At 51.4% G+C, this 21,687-nt stretch overlaps 2 protein-coding genes across 2 annotated transcripts; one reads left to right on the top strand and one right to left on the bottom strand.

Annotated features, from left to right (window-relative positions):
- Positions 1-5,942: 5,942 nt before the first annotated feature.
- GUCA1A (guanylate cyclase activator 1A) lies at positions 5,943-9,670 on the top strand. The gene is made up of 4 exons (XM_008490590.2): positions 5,943-6,140; positions 7,746-7,895; positions 8,376-8,466; positions 8,833-9,670. Exons 1-4 carry the CDS (start codon positions 5,943-5,945, stop codon positions 8,982-8,984), a joined length of 591 nt encoding a protein of 196 aa, XP_008488812.1. The 3' UTR covers positions 8,985-9,670.
- Positions 9,671-13,970: 4,300 nt separating this feature from the next.
- GUCA1B (guanylate cyclase activator 1B) lies at positions 13,971-17,940 on the bottom strand. The gene is made up of 4 exons (XM_008490563.1): positions 17,737-17,940; positions 16,156-16,305; positions 14,744-14,858; positions 13,971-14,209 (listed from the first exon to the last, which is right to left on the bottom strand). The coding sequence occupies exons 1-4, from the start codon at positions 17,938-17,940 to the stop codon at positions 14,082-14,084; spliced, it is 597 nt and encodes a 198-aa protein (XP_008488785.1). The 3' UTR covers positions 13,971-14,081.
- Between the last annotated feature and the right edge of the window lie 3,747 nt (positions 17,941-21,687).

A 21,687-nucleotide genomic window follows, 5' to 3' on the forward strand; every position in this document is an offset into this window, starting at 1 on the left:
CTCCTGAGAGCACGGTGCTGGGTGGCCACCGGAACCCATCTGGCTGAGCCCCAGATGTTTAAAGAAAATGCTCTGGCACCTCTTGAGAGCAGAAAGCAGCTGAGGTGAAGGACACACTCAGGGCTGGACAGACGAAGGGCACCCCAGCTTTGCAAGGCTGCCAGCTGATAGTCACAGTCTGCCTGAACACATTGAGCAGGATTCACAGAGAGACGACGTCAAGGGAAAAGGAGAAGGAGAAGAGGAACTATTTTAAGAAGAGAAGCCAATAAAATCCCAGGGAATGACAGAGCCCGGGCCCCTGCACGAAGGCGTCTCACGAGCTGCCTGTTACAGCAGAGACTTCAAAGGGGCAGCAGGGCTGGAGCGATGCTCTGCGGGAGCAGGGAGGGGTGATTCAGGTCCCTGACACTGCTCCTCAGGGCTTCCTCTGCCCCGGGGGCAGGGGGGCTCCCCAGCAGCACCTGTGAGCTCTGGGGGTGGTGAGCTGTACCCATGCCACCCCACCACCCGTGGCTTTGCCTCACCCTGGGTGGTGAGCGTAGGAAAACATCTTCCTTACAACATGAAGGGATGAGTGTTTTGAGGTGAATTTATTATCCCAGCGAACACAAGCTGCTGAACAAGTCTGCGAGAGCTCCTGTGCACACTCCCATCCATTTGTTCCAGGTGGAAAATATTTGTTCTTTGCCTTCCGTCTCCCAGGAGAGCGTGGACCTCTCACCAGAAAACCAGAAAAAGCTCCGGATGAGCAAGGGGATCAGAGCAGGTGTGGTGCTGGGCTGGGTGGCTGGCAAAGGGCAAATTCCAGAGAGGCAGAGAAGCTGTCCAGTTTGGTGGCATGGCTGTGTTTTTAAGGGAGGGCAACTGCCACTCCCAGGTGACAGAAGCCACACAGCTAAAGGGACAGTGGGCTGGGCACTAAGCACAGGAAAGCACTTGGAAGATCACCAGCAGATTTTATGGCATAGAAACAGCCATGTGAGCAGAGCTCTGATGTAACACCCTGCAGTGTGGGGCTCTCTTTGATGCTGGGATGGGTAAACACCCCAGAACAATCTGCCTGCACATCAGGCTGAGGAGCTGCACCCTGCAGATGCAGATCTTCACCTGCCGTGCTCACAGGTGTGCAAAGTGCTTGTGCAGCGCCGTGGCCTGACCCAGGGGAGGGAGGGACAGGAGAAGAAACCTCGTGTGTGGCTGCAGAGCTGCAGACTGCACCCACATGAAGAGGAACAGCTCGTGTCTGGGGGAAGCAGAGGATCCACACGGCCAAGACCCCCTTGTGGGGTGGGTGGCAGGGCCAGCAGAGCAGCCCAGGGTGCCCCAGCGGGTGCTTCCCTTTGGGGTGCAACTTTTCCTCTGCTCCATCAGCCCAACACCCCCCAAATCTCCATGGCTGAGCCTCTGCCCCCCTCCCCACCCTCTGCCCAAGAAACCCAGCTCAGCCTGGGCACCCCAGTGACAGCCACCCCCTGGTAACATCCTGGAGGTCACAATGGTCTCGAGTGGCCCTGGCAGCTGGCACTGCCCACCTGGCAGCACTGCCCCAGCCCTGGGTAGCCCCACAGCCTGGGGTCCCCACCAGGAAGATGTCCTCCAAGGTCAGAGCCTTGGGGTGATGGTTTGGCAGGAGGGGCTCCCACTCCCCGTGTCCCCTTCCTGTGGGTGGGGGAATGGCAAGCCTGGGGGTGGCTGGGACAAAATCTTCCTGGTGGTGTCAGGGTGATCATCCCTCACCTGCTGCACAAATCCACCAGACTGTCCTTCCATCTAGGGCAGCTCCATGGGGACCAGAGAGGGGCTGGAAAAGAGGGGACCCCCTGGTGCAGAGCCAGGGAGGGTTCCAGCAGCTGCCCAGGGAATGCTTCATCAGGAGTGGATGTCTGAGCACTTTGTGCTTTCTTAATCACGGAAGTCAGACTCCTCCCTGTGACCCCACCTGTGAAGCTCTTCTCCTGAGGACAACGTCCCCTCTGAGAGGGATCAGGGATCTCTAAACGTGTGACTGGACGCAGTGGGATTACCTGAGACTTAATTCAGACCCAGAGCTTTGGTGGTGCCTTAAATAACTCTATGGACATTGAGCTGGTGCTTCCCCTCAAAGACACTGATCACATAAGCAGCTGCACTCACCTGGGCAAGGCAGGATGTTTCTGCCAAGTGTCAGGTTCCCCAGAAAATGAGCAGGAACCCCGGGGCAGACAAAGCCCAAAGCTCAGCACTCCCTGGCAGGGTGTCCTGCCTGTCACTGGCAATGCCAGCTCTGCATCGCTGGGTGCCTGCAGGGCTTGTACATCTCAGAAGCATCTACATGACTTAGCAGTTGGGTTTCCAAAGCACCCAGAGTCCCAGCTCCCCACCCCAGTGCTCTGCAGCAGTGCAGTCCTGTGTGTCCCTGTCCCCTCTTCCAAAGGGAGAATGGTCAGGAGCATCTCTGGGTATAACAGCTCCTGAGCAAATCCAAGTGTGTTCAGAGCAGGGAGTCACAAACCACGCTGGCATGGCTGTTGTCATACAAAACCTGTTCTTTTGGAGTCAAAACTGCATTATTTCACTCCCTGGGGAGAAGATGGGCTGAGGTTTCCTTGTGAGCAACCACTGAAATATCACTTGTGTTGAGCTCCTTTCAGGCACCTGGCAAGGTGGCTGTACTGGGGAAATGAGTGACTAAAAAAAGGTGCTTGAACCTGTGAGGGTTGGAAATTTACCTCAAAGGCTTGAGGGAGATTTCTAAAGAATTTTTGGGTGTCCCCCTCCTAATAGGTTTAGGATCCAGTGTTCAAAACCAGCTACAGGTAACAGAAATAGAGCGACAAATATGCCAGGCAGTCATGGGAATTAGGAAACCTCTTTACAAGGTTAAAAATAAAGCCAGATAGCAAGGAGTTTATTTAGAGCACCCAGGGGTAAATCGGATAATTGCTGGGGGAAGAGTCAGTTTCCATTAGCACTGAGGTGTCACCCATGAAAACAAGATAACTGAGTCACGGTTAAATAACAGCAGCAGAAACACTTTCCCAGTCAAGCAGAGCCCTGGAGCAGGCAGGGGGGTGACAAGCCAGCCCTGGGGGTGTCTCAGGGCATACATCCACCCCAGCTCCTCTGCAAAGGGTTGGTGCAAAAGCACAGGCACAGCAGGCTGTGTCTGAGTGCTGACCAGGACACTAAGCTCTGCTGGGTTAATTTGATGCTTTTTGGTCACCAGTTCAGTCTTATCCTGGGGCTGTGAGCCCTGGGGAGGATGGCAAATTGTGGGGGTAACTGCAATCTGTTTGTCTGGGTTTTTTGCTCCACAGGGGACCAAAACATCAGAGCCCCCTGGCAAAGGCCACAAGGGACCAAAGAGAACGGAGAAGCAGGAGATGCAGGAGGCCTCTCAGGTGCCACCTGCTCCAGATACCCAGAAATCTCCAGCACAACGCCAGCCCCTGGAAAATCACTTTGTCCCTTTTGTTGCCCATGCTGGGGGGCAGGACCCTGACTCCTTCAGGTTTCTCTTCTACAGACCAAACTACTCCAACTCCTACTCCCCCTTCTACACCTCCCAGAAGCCGACCTGTGGGTACCTCTACAGCCGCAGCACCGACCACACCAGGAAGGTGCTCGATGTCCCCAGTGCAAACGTGATGGCATGGAGATCCAACCTGGGCCCCGGGGCACACTACTCGAGAGCAATAAATCCCAAAAAGTGAACGCAGTGCTTGGTGTGACTCCCCATGGAGTGGCTGAGGGACCACCAGGATGCTGCTGCTCCTCCTTGGGCAGGACTCCTGCTCTCACCAGCTCTGCCCCAGGCAGAGGCCAAGCCTGGTTCTGAGGGAATGGGAAAGCACTTTTCTTTTGTGACTGACAAATGACAAAGTGTCATTTGGGGCACTCAGACCTGGAGCTGGAATTCAGCCAGCGTGGCCCTGCAGCTCTGCTCCAGGAGGCAGCACAAAACGGTTCAAAACTGCTGAGAGCTGGATGCAGCCTCAGCAAACACTGCTTGAATCAGTTGGCAAGCATCTGTCCACATGGAATAGGCAGCCTCCCAGCTATTGTCACCCCTCTCTCTGCTTCAGAAGGGACCATCCTGGCTGTGTCCCCTCTGGTGGGTCAGGGCACCCACCACGGGCTCCCACAGGTGCTGTGGACAGCAAGGACCTGTGGCTGCTGATGCTGCCCAGTACAGATTTAGCACATCCAATTAGCCCTCCTCCGTCTAATTCCTTTTCCATACCTGTTTTAGGACTGAGTAATGCCACCCACTTTAGCCCAGTTGTTCCTAATTTACTTCAGCATGGAAGCAATGCAAGATCTGCAGCAGCTGGACTCTGAGTTAAAGTTACCAGGTATTAAAATGTGAGTGGTACAGGGCAGAATTTGTGAGCAGGGATCCAGCAGTCACACCCATCTCATTACTGCTGCAGGATCTGCCCCATGCTGCTTTGGATGTTTGGTTTTTTTTTTTTCCTTGTCCTTCTCTAAACTCTGGGCATTGAAACAACATTGGTTGTGGTCAGATTTACATGAGAATTTTTCATGGTAATTCATCAACTGGGCCCCTCAGCTCAGGAAGGATATCAAGGTCCTGGAGCAGGTCCAAAGGAGGCAACTGGGCTGGTGAAGGGACTCGAGCACAGACCCTATGAGGAGAGGCTGAGGGAGCTGGGGGTGTTCAGCCTAAAGAAGAGGAGGCTCAGGGGAGACCTCATCACTCTCTACAACTCCCTGAAAGGAGGTTGGAGCCAGGGGGGGGTTGGGCTCTTTTCCCAGGCAACTCTCAGCAAGACAAGAGGGCAGGGTCTCAAGTTGTGCCAGGAGAGGTTTAGGTTGGAGATTAGAAAGAATTTCTTTCTGGAGAGGGTGATCAGGCATTGGAATGGGCTGCCCAGGGAAGTAGTGGATTCTCCGTGTCTGGAGATCTTTCCAAAGAGCCTGGATGTGGCACTGAGTGCCATGGGCTGGGAACCACGGGGGGAGTGGATCAAGGGTTGGACTTGATGAGCTCTGAGGTCCCTTCCAACCCAGCCAATTCTAGGATTCTATGATTCTATGATCATAGATGAACATTCAACATCCCTGGCATTAGCACAGTGGCCAGGACACACTCCTGGGATGAGAAACGTGGGGGATAATTCTGTGGATGCTCAACTGGCAGGACCAGAGGGATGAAACACAGAAACTGGGTGGAAAGGGAAGGACCTTCCCAGGAGAAAATCACAGTGGCCTCTGGGGTCTGCACTGACAGCTTCACCATTCAAAGCAGTTCCACTTCTGTCTATGTCTCAGCACACCAAATTAACCCTCACAGAGCATCCCTCAGAGGGGCTGCAATGTTATTTCCCTCCCCCTGAATCCCAGGCTCTGGCTGGGATTTTCCCCTGGGAAATCCTCCAGTGAGAGCACAGCTGAGAGAGACCAAAAAGACAACAGCAGCACAGGGACTGCCAGGTGCTTTTCTCTCCTTTTTCTCCTGATTTGGGTGGAGAGTTATTGCTCGTGTGACCCCACACAAAATCATAAATGAAGTGGATTAGGAGATTACAGCACCGTGGAGAAAATTCCACCCTCATAATCTCCTGTAATCTACAAGACTTTCCCATTTTACTTCCTTTCTATTTTAACCCTCAACTCCTAATGCCTGACATGAGCCCATCACCCCCCTCAGCCTCATTGGCTGGGGAGGGATTTGCTGGGTACTTAAAACGTCACCTTCTTGTCTCAGGAGGGTTTTGTGCTTTTGAATTTTCCTGGGAAGTCATCTCCTGGGCATCCATCACCACCAGGACTGGAAAGGGAGCTCACACGCACTTTGGTTTTTCCTGATCCCTTCAGTGCTGGGGCCTTTGGGACTTTAAAAGGAAGAAGCAGAATTTGGAAAAAAAAAAAACCAACCCTCAGACTTCAGAGAAAATCAATTTCTGACTGCAGAGGGACCTGTGCTTGGTGTCAAGATGGGGAACATGGATGGGAAAAGCGTGGAGGAGCTGAGCACCACCGAGTGCCACCAGTGGTACAAGAAGTTCATGACAGAATGTCCTTCTGGCCAGCTCACCCTGTACGAGTTCAAACAGTTTTTTGGCTTGAAAAACCTGAGTCCAGCAGCAAACAGCTACGTTGAGCAAATGTTTGAGACGTTTGACTTCAATAAGGTAAATATTGGGCTGAGCAGTGCCCTGCTCCCTGCCTGCATCCCCTGCCTGCATCCCCTGCCCTGTGCTGGGCTGTATGGAAATGCAGAGGTGTTTGAGTCTGTGTGGTCTGATCTCTTTGGCCTCATAAACTGTAGAATCAGTTACATGAGGTGAAAGCTGTCAGCCCAAACTCCTCACCTGCTGACTGCCCTGGGAGGAGAGAGACTTCTGGGCTTGATATTTCCCTTTTAGCTTTAAATTATGAAGGTGCTGGGAGTTTTATCTGCTTGTCTGTGATCCCTTTAAAATGAAGTGCCCTTTAATCCTTAAATATCAGTTGTTGTGACAGCAGGGAACGAGGCAGTGGCAGGAGAACAAGTGCTGCATTCATGCAGGAGCAGCGTGGTGTGAGCCAGGGTTTACAGAACAGATTGGGTTTGGTTTTCTATTGTTTTCAAGGAGAAATGGATTACAGTTTCATTGCTTTTTCATTGCTCAGTCCCATACTCTCAGGAGCTCACTGGGCTGTGCTGGACCCCAGCATGGGGCAGCCCTGCAGCCCCTGCACCCCCTGGTTTGGGAGCTCTGCCAGAGGAACAGATGGATGCTGTGTCCCTGCTTTCCTGCAAATGATCTGCAATTGCACCTCGTGTGAGATGGGGAATATATTTCATAGCAACCTGAAGGGCTTAGAGGGCTTAATCCCACTGCAAACAAGGGGATTTAGGGGCTGAACCCTTCAGGTGCTGCTTGTGCCTTGGCCTTTGCCTTTCTCACTGCCCCAGGTTTGAACACATGCCCGAAAAGGGAACTGGTGCACAGGAAATCCTACTGGGAATGGGGCTCAGCAGCTATTTATACCTAATCTGGCTCCTGCAGCAGGGGGATAAAGCAGATGATCTCCTCCTGAACCAGCCCCATGGGGTGGGGGTTTTGTCCATTGACAAACCCAGGTTTATCCTCTGGTCAGAGTGCTCTGTGCCATCAGCACACCCTGTGCTGGGACAAAGCATTTTGGAGGTGTCCTGGGAGCTATGAATGCCCCAGGCAGGGTCTGGAGCAGTTTGGTGCCATGGACCTCACCCCAGCACAGCTTTGCTCAGTCTGGGGGCCCAGCTGAACCCCTCTAGAGCCATGGGGTGAGCTGGTGGTGGGCAAGCCCCATGGGGGAGAGGCAAAGGTAAAAAACTGTGCTTTTGATGTGACCACAATATCAGCAACGTGCTGGGCTGGTCCTGAGTCCATTCCCCTCCTGGACATTGGCAACAAGAGCCCCTTGCTGCAGACCAGAGCTGTAGGAGGGTGCAGGGAGCACAATGTGACCCCTCGGGGTTCATCTCCATAAATCTGTTCCTCTGTGACCTCTGCATCTGCAGCAGGAGATTCCCAGGACAGCTTCTGGGCTGCTCTGCTCCCCACCCCAGGTACCTCCTGAGCAGCACCTGGCAGCTCTGCAGAGATGGGGGCATCAGCTCTGCCTGGTGGGCACACAGAGACCCCCACCCAGCACCCCATCCCCTGCTCTGGAGTCTTCCCATGGGAACCTCCAGCAGTGTCCAGGGAACTCCTTGCTGCCCGGCTCTTGGCTTTTAATCTCATCTGGCCTCTGACCTCTGCTTTCAGGATGGTTACATGGACTTCATGGAGTACGTGGCAGCTCTGAGCCTGGTGCTGAAAGGGAAGGTGGATCAGAAGCTGAAATGGTATTTCAAGCTCTATGATGTGGATGGGAACGGCTGCATCGACCGAGGAGAACTGCTGAACATCATCAAGGTGAGTGGGCTCAGCTTCCCCTGCTGCCTGCACAGATCCTGCTTATTGAACAGGGGCAGACAGAAAAGTTGTTACAGGAACATTCCAGCCCCAAAGACCTCTCCCTGCCAAGTTATCAGGCACTGGCCCAAGCCCTGCTGGGCTGCTGGGGTGGGTGTTTGGCCACATCCACAGAAACCCAGCTGAGATAAGCACTTGAGTTTAGTCTAAGGATTTTCAGAGGTGAACGGCTCCTGGCTTATCCCAGCGTGCCCACTTAATCTTTTAATGCATTGATTGCTTTTTAAAGTGATTTTAATCTCCATTTTTTTTTTTTTTTTTAGAAAGGGTTTTACCCCTTTCACATCGTAACTGCCAGCAAAAAAGTTTGGCCTCTCCTGTCCTGACACAGAGCCACTTGTCTGGCTGGCTACACAAACCCCTCAGTGACTGTCCCCTCTCTTGTCCCCTCTCCTCCTGTCCCCTCTCCTGTCCCCACAGGCCATCCGAGCCATCAACCGATGCAACGAGACCATGACAGCTGAGGAGTTCACCAACATGGTGTTTGACAAGATTGACATCAATGGAGATGGTGAGGGGCTTCCTCCTGCTGAGTGCACCCCTGCCCACCGTCTATCCCCTCTGCCAGAGCAGTTGGGGGTCCCCGAGCACCAGGACATGGGGAGAGCTGGCAGGGAGCAGATCCCAGGGAAGGTTTAGCTCTGTGTCCCCTCTGTGGGCTGACACTGAGCCAGGGGACACTGCAAACTGCCCCTTGTCACACCCTGGTGTGGGGACCTGTGTGGGGTCAGGCTGTGATGGGTTTGGGCTGTGATGGGTTTGGGCTGTTGGATGCAGAGCCCTGGGAAAGGTCCCTGTTCAGTCCATGCAGCTCCATGAGGGGTTCTGCTCCGAGGCTGCAGGACTGAGCAGAACTCTTCTGGATGTGCTCTTGCAGGTGAGCTCTCCCTGGAAGAGTTCATGGATGGGGTGCAGAAGGACCAGGAGCTGCTCGACATCCTCACCCGCAGCCTGGACCTGACCCACATCGTGCGCCTGATCCAGAACGATGGGAAGAACACGGAGCAGACAGCAGGGGCTGCCCAATAGGGTCCCCAGACACCTTCCCAACACCTCTATTTTGGTTTTTTTCCCCCCTCATCACATTATTAAAACAAAACGTGGTCGTGAGAACTGGCGAGCTGCCCCAGCACCAGCACCAGACTATCCCACCAGGACAGGGATCAGGATCTGCTCTCCCCTGGAAGATGCTCAGAGGAGTGGGCACTACCCTGCCCAGCACAGCCCACCAGCAAGAGGGAAGGATGAAGGATGGAGGATGAGGGATGAAGGATGGAGGATAAAGAGTGAAAGATGCTGCCACCCCCAGGACACTGTGGGTCCTCGAGATGGTGCTGCTGAGCAGAGAGGGGGCAGATTCTCACCCCCCAGGACTGGGGAGCTGCACCATGCCATTGGGGAGGGGGAGGGTGTCAATACCACACCAAGAAAGCCTCTAAATCCCTCCCCAGGCCATGGCCATCACCAGTGGCTGCAGCTCAGTGGGGGCTGGAGCCCAGCACATGGCCCCACAGGTACCCCAAGGACACAAGAGGGAAACCTGAACCTTTTCTTTCCACGTCTGTCTTCAGAGCATGAGATCAGCTTGGGTCCCTTGCTCTTTGATTTGTTAATATTCTGGTAGCAAACATTAGAGGTAGTGTAGGGTAAAACCACCTCTGAGCTTGGCAAAGGAGCCTGGTGGGGCAGTGAATGTAGTGGCTGTTCTTGGTTTAAAAGCACTAAAAACAGAATGGTGCCTTTCTTTAACAACTCTGAACTCTCAGGGCTTGTTTCTCCTTGAAATATCTGGAAGAGCTGCCATGGCAGTAACCTGAGGGGGAGAAGTTTGGAATGATCTGTACAACAAAGTGAAACTCCTGCAAGTCACACCCTGGGGCACCCTGGAGCCTCCTGGGGCTGCGATGGGATCTGTCACCTCTCTGCAGTGCAGGGTCTGTGCCACCAGCACTGGAGGGCAGAGGAAGGGTGCCAGCACCCCCATGGTGAGGTGGGCTCAGGTACCACCTCCAGTGGGACAAAACCTGGGACAAAACCCTGTCCCCCCCCTTGTCACAGCAGCCTGGGACAGCCCCATCCCTGCTCAGCACCACGAGCAGGGCTGCACCCATCACAAGAGCCAGGGGAGGCTGAGAGAGCAGCAGCCTCATCCCCACATCTGCTGTCCCCATGTCACCCACCCCCTCTCCCCATCCCTGCTGTCCCCATGTCACCCACCTCCCTCTCCCCATCCCTGCTGTCCCCACCCCTCTGCCACCACTGGAGAGGATTTTCCCCAGCTGATGGTGAGGACACCAGGAAGGATTTTTGGCCAGCAAAAGGACTTGTTGCTCAGCACTGGATTCTTGTAACTCGTGAGGACCTTGCTGACCATTTTTCCTCTGCGTCTTTTTTACTTCATAGTGTTCTACCTGGAAGCTTTTGTACTTCCAATCCTTTGGTGAACTAATAAAGCTATTTTACAGGAAGGGTTATTGCAGGTTGTGCTGTTTCTATCCAGCAGGGCAGATTAATTCTCCTGCAAAGGCAGAAACCTTCGTTTTGGCTTCACTAACAGAGTCACCCCTCACACCAACGAGACAAAAACCCTGGAGCTCCTGAGCAGATTCCTCAGTGTGAGCATCCCTGCTCCCAGCAGCATCCACTCCCCCCAGGGCCTGCCCAAACCTGGATGCAGTGAGGATGGATCTTTCTGCTCATTCCCCCCACAAAGCCCCCCAGCCCTGCCCCAGCAAACCCAGTTTTTATTTGTAAAGACAAAGTTATCATGTGGGCTGCCCCAGAACTGCCAGCTGCCCACAGGCACCTCCCAAACCTCAGCACCTCACTCCAAAGGAAGCTTCTTCAGCCTCTAAGAAAGCAAAATAAAACTAATTAAACACTAACATTGTGAATCCCTTTGCCCCAACTCATGCTTCATTAATTTATTTCCAAGGAGAGGAGGTTGTCTGGGTGCCAATCACAGGCACATTGCTCACTCCTGGGACAACAGCAGCAGCGTGGCCTCTCGGGGGGTGGGAGAGGTGGATTTGGGGGTTTCTTTGGGAGCTGCCATCAGAGGAGCAATGGGGCTGCAAAACCCACCCAGTGAGGGGTTTTTGGCAGCACCACAGTAGGATTCAGATGCCATAAAAACGGCAATGTGGCTCTGCCTTTGGAGGGATGCAGAAATCATGGATCCATGGAGCTGCTGAGGGCAGGAGGGATCTCAGGTGGGTTTTCCCAGCCTGGTTTGGGGGGAGAATGGGCCAAGGAAAGAAGAAAAGGAAAGACAGAAGGATTCTCCTGCAGTGCCAGAGCTGAGCGTGGGTGCTCTGAGAAAAACCAAGGAGATGACATTGAGTGAGACCACAAGAAGTCCTTGCAGCACTCAGCTCTGCAAGCCCTGGCATGGCCTCTCTGCTTTTCAACACCACATTTCCAAGGGGAGCTGCACGTGGGTGCTCTGGGAATAACCTGGACACCAACATTTCCTCTGGGCAGGCAAAGGGAGCACAGCTCAGCACACTTAGGGCTGATTATCCCCTGCTCAGACTCATTATTTCCTTGGGAATTCACCTCCCAGAGGATCTTTGGGGGTGTGATGACTCCTTGGCTCCTCTGCTCAGCCACCTTCAGCAACATCCTCACCTTCAGCTTTCCTACCTGATTATTTCCCCTTCATAATGCCCAACGTCAGAGGCATCAAACATCAGAGCAGATGGTGGCAGCTCAGAAAAATCATCAGGCATTTGCCTTTTCCAAGCCAACTCGTTTCCCAGTTTAGACCAAAAAGAAATCCGATCAGTCAAATCCAATTCTGGCCGGGCTGTAAGGCTGGAAAACGGATTATGCAGAGTGCCTGACATCAGCAGCATGATGTGAATGAACCACTGAGCTGGGGAGGACATCAAAGTGTCCATACCTATGGATTTAACAGCAGGACTCAGGCTAAAGCACTTCTGATTTCTTGACAAGAGATTACACAGTAGATAAGAGGAACAATTTTCCAGCAGGCTGTGCCAGCACTGACACCACTGAGAGCACCAGGGAGCTGCCAGCTCCAGCTCTGCTTTTTAGGACCTGAAATCTTCAAGGTTCCTACTCACATCCTGGCAGGGGCCATCCCATTGCAGCACTGCCAGCTCACTTTATTGTACACAACTACTTCAAGTCCAATTCAAGTTGGTTTTTTCATCATAACACACGCTTTCCACCACTCTTTTTCTACTCTGCATCTGCAAAAGCTTCCTCTCTACCTTGTGTCTCTCTTACCCAGGTTAGCTGTCACACTTAAGACCTCCCTTAAATTCAGTAGGTCAGTCTTCAAAACTACAGTTTTGATGCTCACAGGTCTTCACCTTCATCCCCAGTGAGAAACAAATACTGTGAAGCAGAAATTTTAATAAATAACTCTTTATTAAATCCACACCTTAGAAGACTTCTACCAAGAGCTGAAGTGCTCAGTGTTAGGATGCCCTCTACCACCCCAGCAGAGGACTGCTCCTGCCTGCTCTGACCAGCTGAACACACCAAGAGCCTTTGAAGCCTTCAAGGAAAAGTGCAATTTGCCACTCTAGTGAGTAAACATCCACTTAACAGTTTTGTGAGGAGCAGAATGTTGAACGAGATGGTGAAATTTCAGGAATTAGGAACTCTCATGAAAACGTTTGTTCACAAGTTGAAAAATCAGTGAAGTTAAATCTTTCCTTCCAGGCCCTCAAGCCAGAAATAAGATTTTTCTCCCCAGTCCTTGGCTGATAAGCTATTGACTTCAATAAGCTTGAACCAGCTGCCCTACAGCAGCATCAACCAGAAGTTTAATCTACTCAGATAAATAAGCATGCCAGGAGCTGGGAGTATTTACAGAGAACTCTTAGCAAGGTTATTTACAAGTGGAAATGGGAATGGATTTGAACTGAGTCTCATTCTGAATCCTTCCTAATGCTCCTGAATCTAAACATCAGCTAAACTGACAAGACCACAAACCAGCAAAGCACTGAACTAATGAAAGATATTACATTTAAAGGACTGCAAGTCTTCTCATGGATATGACTTGGCCCGTGGACCACATGGGAAAATGGAAACAAATGTGCTTTTCCTGGGGAAACTTCTCACAAATAACCCAGTAAAAGTGAACTAAAATATTGGTTTGTCTGAAATCCTCTTTCCACATGCACATACCTCTGTAGGAATATGGGTTAAGAACAGCAGAGCTCAGCCTACAACCTGTGCAAATTCTCTATCTGTCATCCCTGGGGTGTAAAACCACCCTTACTGCTTCAGGACCTCACTCAGGTTTTTCTCCCCCTATTCCCCTCTCTGGTCCAGCAGTTCCCATCCTCCAGCAGGGATCTGCTCTTCCCTTCTCCCTCCTGCCACACAAAACTTCCCCACGTGCCCTCCAGTCCTGGAGCATCATGAAGCCAGAGCAGCTCTGTCCCTTCATGGCATCTGCTCCCAGGAGCTGCAGTTTCTGCTGCTGCTCAGGGTTGGGAAGGGAATTATCCCAGCCCTGCAGGAACCCCAGGCTCTGAGCAGGTACCAGGAGCAGACCTGGATCCAGAGGAGGGAGGTATGAGGAGGGAGGTATAAGGAGGCACCACTGCTGCTGGCCAGCCCAAATACTTCCCTCAACATTGTGCACTGCCCCTTACAACCTAATTCTCATTTTTGAGGGTGAAATGTTGGTGCTGAATAGCTTTACATCAAGAGCTGTGTCTTCTGCTAAACACAGAGCCACGGGGAGTGGATGATGCCTCCCAGAGCACCTTCCAGTGCCACTTCTGCTTCCATGTCTCTGGGTGTCTGCAGGCAGGAGTGATGCAAGCACAGGAGGCATCACCACCACACCAGGATTCCTCACTTCCCAATCCCATCTCTCAGACTAAAACCCTGCCCAGGATCCACTGCAAACCACGAGAAGTTGGTTCCTTGGGGTGTAACCAAAAGCCAGAGCTGGGAAATAAGGTATTGTGTACACAGAGAGACTTACTCATGGGCCAAAAAACAGTTTGTGGGTACCAGCAGTACCAAAGTGTTCATCTAGGTGCTGAGATGGTGTTGAGAAGGAAAGTCACTGCCCACTGGGGTCAGAGCCACTCTCACAGTCAGCATCACATTTTCAGCTGCACCAACACAAATCTCTCAGAACAAAGCACTCTTCCTCCTCTGCTCTGAGATCCATCCCCCAGGGTTTACATCCATTTGTAACATCTTCATCACCCACTTGTCCTTCCTGGCCCCATCAACAAACTCATCAAGAGACAGCTGCCCTGTGATGGGGAGAAAAGACAGCAGGTAAGACACCAGAGGAAGGCAAGGAGTAAAAGCCCCCCAAGTTTCAGAAAAATACACAATAAAAACACAAACTCTTAATTCCCCAGTGCAGCTGAGGTCAGCTGTAACCCAAGGCATCCAGACCTGCCCCAGCCCTGGGCCAACACCCATCCTTGCATCAGCACCCAGACTCTGCTGGGGGGATTGCAGCTCTGGTCCCACAAACTCCAAAGCCACTGCCTTGAGTTGGGGGGTTCAGGAGGCTGAGGTCTGAGTGGCCTCACATCCCAGCTGGATACACCCCGAGTGCTTTACTCTGAGGTTACAATACAGATGATTTCCTCCTACTGCACCAAATGGTTCTTGATTCTCACAAACAGAGCAGAACCAAACCCAGTGTGTCAAAGCTGAATAACATCATAGTCCTGACTGACTGATTGATTGATAAAAGTAATTAAAGCCAGCCTGCCCAGCACAGGTAACTCCTCATTTCATCTGTATGAAAGCAATCTGAGCCATCCATGCCTTACCATCCCCATTCTCATCCACCAGCTGAAATATCCTGTCCACCACCTCCTCAGGGGTGAGCAGTGGAGTCCTCTCCTCCACCTCTGACCGACAGACTTTCTTCAGCCTGTAGATAGCCTGGGAAAGAGGTCACAGTTTAGGGCTGCAGGACAAGGAGTAGTGGTGAACTCCCTTATCTTCCCAACAGTGTCAAGGGCTTTTCCAAAGGCTGTGGCTGTAACCTTTCCAGACAGATCTGACCCCCAACAGCCCCAGACCTTCACTGAAACCTCCAGCCCCCTGCTCACACTGAATTATTTCATTTGCTCTCTGAAGCTGCTGCCCTCTTATTTCCTTTACACACAGAGGTCAGACCTCAGGGTTCCTTTGCAAAGAACAAGGCAAGAGTTTCACAGAAGGGGAAGTTAACTGACTACAGAGTATGATTTTTTCCTAACATCTGAGGCCAGGCACATCTGGATTTACCCAGCCCTCTGTCCCAGGGAACTTGTGCCCAGGATAAGAGATCAAACCTGTATTAGCACATATTTTGACCATAGTTTGTTCCACTTTGTCACTGGGAAGGGGCAGATTTTATCTATTCCTTCCCATGACAATCACTTGTTCATTATTAACCTCACTCCTGAAGGGTTTTGTCTGAAGTCTTCCCAGGGAGGGGATTACCAAGGGCCTAACAGCTCTGGCCAATTCCTGGTTGACCTCAAAACTATAATTGAACCTGCTCCAGGACAAGCTCCTCAGATGCTCCACACCTGCTGGTGACACAGGTGACAACCCCAGGACCTGCTTCCCACCGAGGCCACTGCTGACCTTGTCCAGACACTGCTTTTCACCCCAGATCCTGGAGCATCTGATGCCCCCTGAGCCTCCCAAGCACCTGGGGTGACTCCAGCACAGCCACCAAGAGATTTACCTAAAATCAGAACCCAGGGACCCCCTGTCTGGCTGCCTGCTGAGCCCCACACTCAGTAAGTAAAGCTGAGTGCAGAAGATACAGGAGCCTGGGAAGGATTAATGACAAGATATTTCTGGACTCATTGTGTCTCTGGGTATTCTCACCAGCTGGCCAGGTAGGGATCTTGGCTGCTGGAAACTCCCCTTCCACTGCTCAGTGCAATGAATCAGAGTCTATAAGGGTTGAAAGGCAGAGCAAGAGGTGCAGGAACTCCACAGCAGCTCAATGGATGCTCCATTCCTTCAGCTTCAGCAGCAGCAGGGCCAGGCTGAGCCTCCAGCCACCCCATCAGCCTCCAGACCACCAGGTCCATGACCCTTTTCACCAAGGTCAGGTGTATTTTCACTTCACTACTGCCCACAGCTGCCTTGCAACCTGATTATCACAACCCCACATCCATCCTCACGTTGCCAAAGAGCCCTGATTGCTGCAGTGAGGGGTTGGGCAATGCCTCCTTACCTCCACAATTTCCAGCAGCTCAGGTTTGTCTATGCAGCCATTCCCATCCTTGTCATAGATTTTGAATGTCCACCTCAGCTTGTGCTCCAGCTTCCCACGTAAAACCAGATTCAAGGCAGCCACGTATTCCAAAAAGTCAATGGTGTTATCCTGCCAGGAGAGGGACAAAGCTGAGTGGCACTGAGCTGACCCACACAGGGGGATGGGGAGGCAGAGGAGGCATTTTGGGGGCAGGGATTCCCCATTCTCCAGGATTTCAGGTGCTTCACTGAGACTGATGCTCACCAGGTGTCCATCCTCCCAAAAGGTCCAGCAGCAGCCCCGGGGCTCCCTCAGCAGCCTCCAGCAGATGGCCCTGGCTGAGGTCACCACCATCCATCCCCCTGTCACCTCAGAGCCCTCCTGACCCAGCCAAAGGATCTGGGCCATCCATGCATCCCCTTCTGCATACTCAGCTGTGGCACCAAAACCCCTCAGGAACTGGGAACAAAAGTGCTGCTGCAGGGCTTGGAAGGCCAGGGAGCATGAAGAGACTCCTCAGGATTTGTTTTTATTTCCTTGCCATAGTACTACTAATCCTATAGATGGTTAAATCCTGCTCAGAGGAGTCTATGCCATGGGAATATTCAAGTAACATGGAGCCAGGGCTAACTTAGTGTTGTTAAGGTATGCAAGTACCAGCATCCCTTAAAAACAGATTTCCAGTCTTATTAAGAGAACTCCCATAAAGCAGTAATGGGGTTTACACACTCCTCGGGGTGATTCTGCCCCTGGTTTCAAAGGAAACTTAAGGGAAATTGCTGTATCTGAGAGATGACAGACTTGTCTCCCCCATTCCTCTGGTGACATACAGCACCAAGCAGCTCCAAACTGAGAAGATGATCAAGAGCTTCAGGAAAAAAATAATAATTAAATGGTTTGGCAAGCATTACTTACCCATCTCAAGACAGGAAAGGCAAGCATATTACATTTCTGCTATCTAAAACACCACTCAGCCATCTTTTGCACCAGCACGTGGCTATGCATGAACTGCCACTAAACCAGAAAGCCCACTTTTCCCAGGTGTCTGATGACAAATACAGCAAAGGGAATCAAAACCAGAATATCTGAATTGTTCAGCATTCCTTCACTTTCCAGCAGCTAAAATAATATTTTGTTACATGCCAGCTGTTGACACAGCACAGACAAACTTCCCCCAAGGGGTAAATAGCCTGGGTAGGACCTCCCTGCACCCAAATTCCTGTGCTGGCATCACAGATAAATGTTTTCCTTTCCATGGAGCAACCTTGGCTACTTGAGAATCTTTCAGCAATTCTCTCCCAAAATGCGACTGCCTAAATTTCAGCTTTTTAATCCATCCTTAGTCCCTTAAGAGAATATTCTGCCTTTATTTTGTGTATGGATTTATAAGAGGATAAACACAAAGCAGCCCATGCAGCGTGTGCCCTTCTCCTGCCCTGGCAGGTCCATCACCCTTGCCTTAGTCTCATGAAGCTGAGTAACAAGGCTTCACCTTCAAATTACAGAAAGAGGAGGAGCAAGTTATTAGACAAATAACTGTAAAACCTCCTGCCTACTTACCCCATTCTTATCAAAAGCCCTGAACATGTTTTCGATGTACTCCGAGGCTTCGCGGTTATCCTGGACCCCAAAGAACTGCTTGAACTCGTGCATGAAGAGGGTCCCACTGGGACATTCGACCACAAATTTCTTGTACCACTCCTGCAGTTCAGCCACATCCATTTCTGTTGGTTCCCCTTCAGCATTGGTGAACTGCTGCCCCATCTTCCTCAGTGAATCAAAAAGAAAAAAAAGGAAGAAACAAAAGGAAAATCTCTCCCAAGTCCTTTGCTTGTGGCTCCCGTTTATCGCCTTGTTGCTGCTGCTTTGTTCTTTTTCTTCTGGCTGTCTCGTGCCTTGGGTTGATGTTAATATTGTCTCTTGCTCTTTCACTTTTCGGGTGCCTGCCTTTAACTTCTGCCTCCTCCTCGGGCTCCCGGCCACCCCTCTGGGTGCTGCCTGGGGGAGGGCAGAGCCGCTTCCCTGCACTGGGGCAGCACCGCACGTGGGACCAGCCCTGGACAAAAATAACTAAGATCATTAGGAGATTCCCACCCATTAGTCACTGGGGCCTTCAGACCTTCCAAGCTGTGCCCTATTTAGGGGCCAACTCCAGATGCTCTTCTGCACATTAATTCCTTCATGGCAAAGAAGTTGTGAGCTCGGGTTCTGCTCACCCGTGAAGCCCCCACCTGCTTTACTTTAGAAATAGAGAGTAATAGACCACTATAGAGAGCAAATCCTGAACCAATAAGCACATAACTAACACCACTGGCATCAGCACCTCTGTAATGCACATATACAGCTAACTCAAGGCCTACTACAGGCTTTCCTACAGATAAAATGATTAGGAGGATTAGTAAGTGTACATAGACACAAAGATGCCTGTTTCTCTCACTTTCACAATTCATTCTTTAAACTCTCAGTTAAAAACCACAAGAACATTTTTTTTTTTTTTTTTTTAAAGCACTGAGTCCTCCTTATTCCCCTTGCCCTCCCTTTGATCCCTTGGGATTCTCCTCCTGCTCTCCCTTCCCACTGAACAGTTCTCACCCCTGGTACCACAGCACAACTCCCAGCTCTGCCCTGCTCTCTGGATGCTCCCCACAGCTCCAGCCCTCCCTCCTCCAGACACCCCCCATTCCCTTCTTTCCCTTCCTTCCTGGAGCTACCAGCTTTTATCTGTATTATCCCAGGTGCTCTGAATCCAGCCATTATCTGTGTCAGCTGGAAAGCAGTGACCTGTAGCTATAAATGTTTCTGAGCCAGCTTGACATCCAGATAGGATTCTTCTTTTAAGAGGATTGGAGCAGTATTAATAGGAAACAATGGACTCCTTAGTTCTGTAACGTTAAGATCCAGAAGGATTTAGGCTGTTCACTTATTTTCCAACATTTTTTGATGGTTTAGGAAAGAATTTCTCATATGGAAAAACAAAACAGTTAAATGTCAGTCGTTCATGTCCCACTGTAAAACCAGGGTTTGCTCTAAGTCTGCTCACACTTGTAGCCCAGCAGGGGTATTCCATGTGAGCCTGTATAGGTATTTATATAGAGAGGACTAGGGTACAACTTGGCACTTCTATACACACAGATCTCCAGGCAATGCCTGGTTTCACTTAAGAGCCTCATGGAAAAGGGAGGATGGAGGGATGGAGATGGATGGGATGGACCAGAGGAGCTGCTGGATAGATGAACACCTCTCTCTTTCAGTGAAAATGTACACTTTCGTCTAATAACGTAGACAAATCCTGTTTGTTTACCTTTGTGCCTTGAAGAAGGCAACACGATTAATAAACTCAGTCCTTCCTTTTCTAAATGCTTCAGCCCCTGACTCCAAGGTGCCCCCCGTGCCCTTCCACACTCAGCGCTGCTCTCCTGCACGGAGGCTGCGTGCTGGAATGTGAGTGCTGAGAGCCCCAGCAAGACTCCACATGCCCAGGATGTTGTGTTGCCCCGTTGCATAATTGTGTTTTGCCTTATGGGAACTGAGTGATCTGTTCCCAGGAGAGAAAATGGTTCCCCTTTGTTTGATGACTACAATCTTTTCCAGCCTGGAACAAAGGACTGCAAGAGACCCCGGCTACAAAGCCTGGCTGGGGCTATTGCAGGTTTCCTGACATCCAGTCACATTGATAAAAGTACTGATGTTAATTTAGCACTGAAAGACATTAAATCCTGTAGCTCCTGGTATGAAAATTCCTCTGCAGATGCTCTCATTGTCCAAAGTGTGTGAGCTCTGCAGACTGTGCTGACAGAGCTGCTCTCAGCCAGCACAGTGTCACTTTATGAAGTACAGCTTGTCAGCCAAAGGATTACTTCACTTGATTTGAAAAAAAGATGCTGGTGGAGGTAAACACATGCAGAGAGAGCTAAAAATAAAAAGAATGTTTACTAAAACCACTTGAGTAAAGAGATTGGTGTTATTTGGCTGCCTGAAGGCTTCAGATCAATGCTTTGTATCTTATGTCAGTGAACACTTTGGATGATCAGTTGCAAACAGGTAACATCTGATTACATGTCCTGCCTAATGAGCTCTCCCTAAATTATCACCTATGCAGCTGAAAAGCTGCAGAGTTTCCCAGCCAAGAGCATGGAAAAAGACAGCACATTTCCCATCAGCTCCCTGACCCAACATGCTGCCACATGCAGCTCCTGGTAGAAACTCAAGGAGGGGAAAAAAAAAAAACCAACAAACCCTGCAGAGGGCTGGGAAGACTCATGTGTTTGGCATCTGTGCTGCCACTGGGTGAAGGCAGCAGAGGCTGTAACAAAGGCAGCAGGGTGGAGGCAGACACAGCTGCCTGGCCAGAGGACCAGCTTCAATGAAACCAGAGGCAAGACTCGATCCTTCGCCCACGCTGGATGGCCCTGGCTGAGTCCTTTTGTTTCACTGCTCCTTTATTTTAAATTCTGCCAACCCTGCTGGTGGGCTGGGCACTCCCAAGTGTCCTTAAAGTGGGCCTCAAAGAGCAGAGTTCTGCCCAGAGCTGCTCCCAGGGCTTGTGGTGAGCGTGCAGCATCACTGCTGGTGTCTGCTGCCAGAGCCCCCCGAGCATCAGCAAACCTGAAGCATCCTGAAATTCTCCTGTCGCCAGGCAGGACGGACACGTGGAGAGGAGGAATGCAGGGAGGAAAAACTGTAGCTGTAGTGCTGACACGTTCGAGGAGATCAAAGATCCCTCATAGTTTTGCTGGGAGTCGAGCCTGGCTCTGTGCATGGATTCCCAGTTACTCACCAGATTGTCCAAAATGTTGCCCATTTTGATGCAGCAAGGCAGCAGGGCCATGGAGGGGGTTAGGGAATGGTTCAGGTACCACTACCCAAACCCAGCTACAACCCACCCTGTCAGTCCTATCTCACCCCTTCCAGATTCAGGATTCAGCACTATCATCTGTGCTCATGATGGGAAGGAGAAGGGGAATCCCCACTGTTTTTTGCTGTTCCATTGAAACTGAACAGTGAATTAATTTATGATCTCTTGAAACCAAGATTCACCACTGAGTCACAGTTCTCCACCTATGAGGAAAATCAGTGACACGGGAGGCCGTGGCTGGGCTGGGGGAGATGCTCTGGGCCCCCTCCCAGCCCCAGGGAGGTGTGAGCAGGGACAATGCCAGAGGAGAGGAACATGTTCACACTTTTCAAACAGAACCCCAAGCCCGTGGCTTTGCGTGAACCACAGCTTTAGGTTTTGTCTTTGTCCCACGCTACGGACAGGCTGGGCCAGGTATGCGAGGGAAAAAAACCAACACAACCCACGCCGGGAACTCGCTGGGATATTCCCTAATATTCCCACTAAAGAAAAAGAAAAGGGACGTGGTGAAACGACTCCGGCGCGGAAGCTCCGCTTGTCCGTGAGTCCCCGGGGCGGGGGAGGACACAACACCCGCAGTGCCTCAGCCTCGGGGCGCGGAGCCAAATCCCCCCCCGCAACACCCGCAGGGGTGCGGAGCGGAGCTAATCCCTCAC

Source organism: Calypte anna, chromosome 26 (assembly GCF_003957555.1).
Source record: "Calypte anna isolate BGI_N300 chromosome 26, bCalAnn1_v1.p, whole genome shotgun sequence".
NCBI lineage: Eukaryota > Metazoa > Chordata > Aves > Apodiformes > Trochilidae > Calypte > Calypte anna.

Coding starts and splice junctions, on each gene's coding strand:
- GUCA1B (XM_008490563.1), bottom strand. CDS start 17,940: ATGGGGCAGCAGTTCACCAATGCTGAAGGGGAACCAACAGAAATGGAT. Junction 14,859..16,155: donor AGCTGCTGGAAATTGTGGAG/GTAAGGAGGCAT, acceptor CCTCTTTCCCAG/GCTATCTACAGGCTGAAGAA. Junction 14,210..14,743: donor GGTGGATGAGAATGGGGATG/GTAAGGCATGGA, acceptor TCCCCATCACAG/GGCAGCTGTCTCTTGATGAG.
- GUCA1A (XM_008490590.2), top strand. CDS start 5,943: ATGGGGAACATGGATGGGAAAAGCGTGGAGGAGCTGAGCACCACCGAG. Junction 6,141..7,745: donor AGACGTTTGACTTCAATAAG/GTAAATATTGGG, acceptor CTCTGCTTTCAG/GATGGTTACATGGACTTCAT. Junction 7,896..8,375: donor AACTGCTGAACATCATCAAG/GTGAGTGGGCTC, acceptor CTGTCCCCACAG/GCCATCCGAGCCATCAACCG.